Source organism: Oncorhynchus masou, chromosome 32, assembly GCF_036934945.1.
Source record: "Oncorhynchus masou masou isolate Uvic2021 chromosome 32, UVic_Omas_1.1, whole genome shotgun sequence".
NCBI classification, from domain to species: domain Eukaryota; kingdom Metazoa; phylum Chordata; class Actinopteri; order Salmoniformes; family Salmonidae; genus Oncorhynchus; species Oncorhynchus masou.
In genome coordinates, this window is record NC_088243.1 from 50,037,988 (window position 1) to 50,044,177 (window position 6,190).

Genomic DNA, 6,190 nt, shown 5'->3' on the forward strand with positions numbered 1-6,190 from the left:
TGTGTCGAATTGCTATGCTTTATCCTGGCCAGGTCGCAGTTGCAAATGAGAACTTGTTCTCAACTAGCCTACCTGGTTAAATAAAGGTGAAATAAAAATAAAATAAAAATCTTGACATTAGCAAACTGATCACCAACACAAGGCCATACACAATGTCTACCATCTGCCTGGTACTTTTGAAATTGGGAGTCATCCGTGAAGTGCACACTTCTTCAGCAATGCCAGTGGCAATCAAAGGTGAGCATTTGCCCACTGAAGTTGGTTATGACGCCAAACTGCAGTCAGGTCAAGACCCTGGTGAGGATGAAGTACGCAGATGAGCTTCCCTGAGACGGTTTCTGACAGTTTGTACAGAAGTTCTTTGGTTGTGCAAACCCACACTTTTAACAGCTGTCCGGGTGGCTCGTCTCATGCCGTCCCTCAGTTGAAGAAGTCGGATGTGGAGGTCCTGGGCTGGTGTGGTTACAAGTGGTCTGTGGTTTTGAGGCAGGTTGGATAGTACTGCCAAGTACTCCAAAAATGACGTAAGAGGAGGCTTATGGTAGAGAAATGAACATTTGATTCTCTGGCAACAGTTCTGGTCGACATTCCTGCAGTCAGCATGCCAACTGCACACTCATTGTGTTGTGTGAAAAAAATGCAGATTTTAGAGTGGCCTTTTATTGTCCCCAGCACCAGGTGCACCTGTGTAATCATCATGATTTATATGCCACACCTATCAGGTGGATGGATTATCTGGCAAAGGATATATGCTCACTAACAGGGTTGTAAAAAAAATGTGCACAACATTTTAGAGATGGAACATTTCTGAGATCTTTTATTTCAGCTAATGAAACCAACACTTTTCCATTTATGCTCAGTATTACTTAATTTTTAATCCTTTATTTAACTAGGCAAGTCAGTTAAGGACAAATTCTTATTTATGTTGATTGCCTACTGGGGAACAGTGGGTTAACTACTTTGTTCAGGAGCAGAACGACAGATTGTATCCTTGCTAGCTCTGGGATTCGATCCAGAAACCTTTCAGGTAATAGCCCAACGCTCTAACCAATAAGCTACCTGCCGCCCCAAACATAATATAAAGTTCATTGAGGTTTGTCTGTTAGAAGAGCGCAAACGGTACATGTCGATATGGTTATTATCCCAGTTCCATTGATTTCAATAAAATATCTATGTGAGTGATTAATTTGTGTGCGCTATTGATTCTAATAGAAGTAGCTAAAGAATTCCAGTCTCGAGTGACCGCCTGGTAAATATTGGTGCATGTGCAGTTTACAAGGTACTATTTTAGCAAAATACAAGTGTGACGTGTGTGTAGGAAGTAACTATTATGTAATGGTCTTCAAGATATCGCAACTTATTTCAGCATATATATTATGAATGTGGACATCTAAAAACCAATGTTTTGAGACTTGGCCATAAATCAAAAAGCCATGAAAACAGGAAGCAGCAACAATATCATTTTCAATGTGTGTTTTAATAATGTAAATTGTACTTTTTACATTATTTTCCAACAGGATTCTACTTTATAAGGTAAAAACTAGCCAAAAAACGTGCTATGATTTATTGATTTTGATTATGTTACAGGAATTATATTCCTCTATGTTTTAATACCCAATTAAAATTAAACACTCTGTCAATTCCTAAGAATTTGTAAGACTCTTATTTGCATAAAATGGACAGAGACCAGTCTCCAAAATCAACCAGCTGCGTTTATTCTTGAGAGTACTGAACATGATACAGTTTACCACAGATTATAAACTGAAAATGACGTCATTAGTTTTCGTAACACCCCGTCTCATCAACCAGCAGTAGAATGGCTGTATAGTTCTCAAGCCTTCCCACATCGTCCCTCCCTACGAAGATAATTTACGACGCAAGCCAAGGTCTGCCTGTGTAGATAATCATTCTAGCCAGTCTGGCTATGAATTCATTCACTTCTACCAAGGAACAGACAGTCATTTTTCTACTTCTTGATTATATTTACACACATTATATTCAGTACTAGGGTTAAAAGAAAATTCATACATCTATACAGTAACATAATAGTATTCTGATTAGTCAGTCCTGATTGAAATGTATACATAATTAGTCATTATTGATAAAAAAAATCCCTTATCAGATTATAATTAGTGAAATTTATGAAAATAAGTGATGGCTACTCTTTTCCTCTGGGAGCAGGCGTGTTGCTTGATGACTACTGGGAGAGAGAGATACAGACAAAGATACAAGTTTTATTCCTATTATACAGGAGGGGGCATCAAAGCTACACAACCACAGCCTGCATTTCAGAGTGGTTTGATTCTCTCATTGTATTCGCAAAAAAATTGACATGTCCACTAACAATGGTCCTGGGGCATCTTTTGAAGTTTAAATTGAGGCATTCAGACATGTATGAGGGAGATTGCACCGCAAGGAAAGCACCGCTTTCCCCACAAATTGTCCATATCATTAACATTGACTTCAGACTTTGAGAATAGGATACCTACCACAAATTTCTTTCAGTCCTTGAAAGAGAAACTTGCAGTAATGTCACTCTCCTCCCAAATACACCACACAGTGCATTCAGGCCCTCTACAGCCAGCCAGCCAGTCAGACAGGGCTTCTCTCTCTATGTGTGCGTCCCAAATGGCATCCCATAACCTATATTGTCCACTACATTTGAGCCCTACACAAAAGTAGATCACTATACAGGAAATAGGGTGCCATTTGGGACATAACCTCGTTCATTCACCCAGGAGAGGGGGATTAGAGCCAGTTCCAGGGAGGATCCACTGAACCGGGGAGAGGGGAGATTGGAGTGGTGCCCAGAGCCCAAATAGCCTCTCAGACAGAACACACCTGGCAGGGTGACAGGCTAATGACAGGACAGCAGGACATGGCTGAGCTGCTGCCTCATATCATAAGGCGTGCTGTTCACTCTGACTCCTCCATCGCACATAGAGCCTCACGTTGATGCTTACTGTCCCTGCTCCGACTGTCCAACAGGCTGGGTTCCTAAACAGAGGTCCCCCTTGCACAATGCTAATTGGCCTCTGTAAACAGAAACAGCAGCCCCTCACTCCCTCACTTCCTTCTCCACCTCCCCCCTCCTCTTCCCCCTCTCCTGTCCCTCATTCCTGCAGCAGAGGTGGGAAGTAATTGGATAGGTATCCATTGGAAACAGGCTGTAGTGTTGTGCCCAAGCCCACATGAGATGCCTGCACCCCTTCCTGGAGCACTAACACAGCAGGTTGTCTCCTCGCCTTCCTCAACCCACTGGAACTGCTGCAGTGTTCCCTTGCTATACTCTAGGGCTTACTGTATTGGACACACACGCGCGCGGACGGACACACGTGTAAAAGATGTCCCACGAACACACAAGGACTGACACGAAGACTGGTCTTGAAGACTGTTCAGCCAGCGATCCCAATTGATGGGTGTTTATTCTGACCACAGACAAAAGGAAGCACATTAGATACGCAGGACAACAGTAATTTAATGACCTTTAATTTGTGATACATTGCTTGCATGTCAATATCAGATGAAACATAACAATGACAAAAATATTACAAAATATCTAAGTACCTGATGAGACGAAAGGACAACAGTATGTTGATGGCTGTAGATTTGTGATTGGTCTGTTAGCATGGAAATAACTGTGAATTAGCAGGGAGCTAATGCTACCATTACAATTAGAGCATGCTAGCTAACTCGCTCTAACAGCAATAACATACAAAAGCACATCCCAGGAAGCTCCCAATATCTAACAGGTACATACACAGTGCCTTCAGAAAGTGTTCACACCACTTGACTTTTTACACATGTAGTTGTGTTAGTCAGAATTTAAAATGGATTAAATTGAGAAACCTTTACAAATTAATTCAAAATGAAAAGCTGAAATGTCTTCAGGAGGGAGACTCTGGCAGCTCCGGACAGGAGGGAGACTCTGGCAGCTCCGGAGAGGAGGGAGACTCTGGCAGCTCCGGAGAGGAGGGAGACTCTGGCAGCTCCGGACAGGAGGGAGACTCTGGCAGCTCCGGACAGGAGGGAGACTCTGGCAGCTCCGGACAGGAGGGTGACTCTGGCAGCTCCGGACAGGAGGGTGACTCTGGCAGCTCCGGACAGGAGGGTGACTCTGGCAGCTCCGGACAGGAGGGTGACTCTGGCAGCTCTGGACAGGAGGGAGTCTCTGGCTGCTCCGGACAGGAGGGAGACTCTGGCTGCTCCGGACAGGAGGGAGACTCTGGCAGCTCCGGACAGGAGGGAGACTCTGGCAGTTCCGGACACGAGGGAGGCACAGGACTCACCGGGCTGGGGAGACACACAGGAGGCCTCTTCCTTGGCCAAGGCACCGGATACACTGGGCCGTGGAGGCGCACTGGCGGTCTCGAGCACAGAGCTGGCCCCACCCGTTCTGGCTGGATGCCAGCTTCCACCCGGCAAATGCAGGACACTGGCACCGAGCACACCGGCCTGTGAATGCTCCTCCTCAACACCCATAGCATGGGGCCTGACCTGTCCCATGCTTGCCATGGTAAGCACGGGGAGTTGGCTCAGGTCTACTACCTGACTCTGCCACACTCCCCGTGTGCCCCCCCACAATTTTTTGGGGCGGCTGCTTCTCGGGATTCCTTGTCAGCCGTTTCCGGGTCGCCAACGCCATTCTCTGGTATCCCTCCTCGTACTGTTCTAGAGAATCCCAGTCGGGCTCCGGCACTCTCCCTGGGTCAACCGAACACCTCCATCTTTGGAAACCACACCTGGCCAAACACACAGAAATAGAAAACAGAACACAAAACATAGAATGCCCAACCCAACTCACGCCCTGACCAAACCAAAATAGAGACATACAAATGTTCTCTCAGGTCAGGGCGTGACACATGGACGCTGTATGTAATAATTGTGATTAACATGATTTTTGAATGATTACCTCATCTCTGTACCCCAAACATAAGGTCCCTCAATCGAGCAGTGAATTGAAACACAGATTCAACCACAAAGACCAGGGAGGTTTTCTAATGTCTCACAAAGGAGGCCACCTATTGGTAGATGGTTAAATAGCAGACATTTATTATACCTTTGTGCATGTGGAAGTTATCAATTACACTTTGGATGGTGTATCAATACACCATGTCACTACAAAGATACAGTTGCGCAGAGGATAGAAACCACTCACGGATTTCACCATAAGGCCAATGGTGACTTTAAAACAGTTATTGTTTAATGGCTGTGATAGGAGTTAAAACTGAGGATGGATCAAAAACATTACTCCACAATACTTACCTAAATAGAGTGAAAGGAAGGAAGCCTGTACAGAATAAAAATTATTTTAAAACACAGGCATCTGGTTTGCAATAAGGAACTAAAGTAAAACTGATAAAAATGTGGCAAAGAAATAACTTAATGTCCTGAATACAAAGCATTATGTTTGGGGCAAATCCAACACAACACATCACAGAGTACCACTCTTCATATTTTCAAGCATGGTGGTGACTGCATCATGTTATAGGTATGTTTGTCATCTGCAAGTTTTTTTAAATGATACAAATAAATGGATTAGAGCTAAGCACAGTCAAAATCCTAGAGCAAAACCTGGTTAGGAGACAAATTCACCTTTCATCAGCACAATAACCTAAATTTAAACAAATAATAATGTGCAAATAGTGTACAATCCAGGTGTGTAAAGATCTTAGAGACTTAACCAGAAAGACTCACAGCTGTAAATGCTGCCAAAGGTGATTCTAACATGTATTGATTCAGGGGTGTGAATACTTATGTAAATCAGATATTTATGTATTTATTTTTGCAAAGATATGTAAAAACATGTTTTGACTTTGTCATTATGGGGTATTGTGTGTAGATTGAGAGAAAATGTAATTCTGAATGTAACAACAAAATGTGGGTCATGGGGTATGAATACTTTCTGAAGGCACTGTGTATATCAAGAAATGTATATAGTGACCTCGTACACATTGTAAATAGAATGCACTATTTCAGAATGTGACCTACCACTTGCATGTCAATATCAGACTGAGAATAGTTGACGTTCGCAATATCCCGCTATCTGCAAGCATGAGCAATGGCATATCTTATTGATATGTAAATTCAGCCAACCAATAGGAATTTATAATCATCAAATACATATTTCTGCAGTTTTGATTGGAAACATAACCAATCCTGTTACACATGCACACAAACACGACACACA

The 6,190-nt window shown here is 43.2% G+C and overlaps 1 protein-coding gene across 1 annotated transcript; it reads left to right on the forward strand.

The window, feature by feature from the left end:
* Window positions 1-519: 519 nt before the first annotated feature.
* On the forward strand, window positions 520-4,461 carry LOC135527214 (sericin-1-like). Its single transcript, XM_064955824.1, has 2 exons — window positions 520-524; window positions 4,098-4,461. The coding sequence occupies exons 1-2, from the start codon at window positions 520-522 to the stop codon at window positions 4,459-4,461; spliced, it is 369 nt and encodes a 122-aa protein (XP_064811896.1).
* Window positions 4,462-6,190: the final 1,729 nt, after the last annotated feature.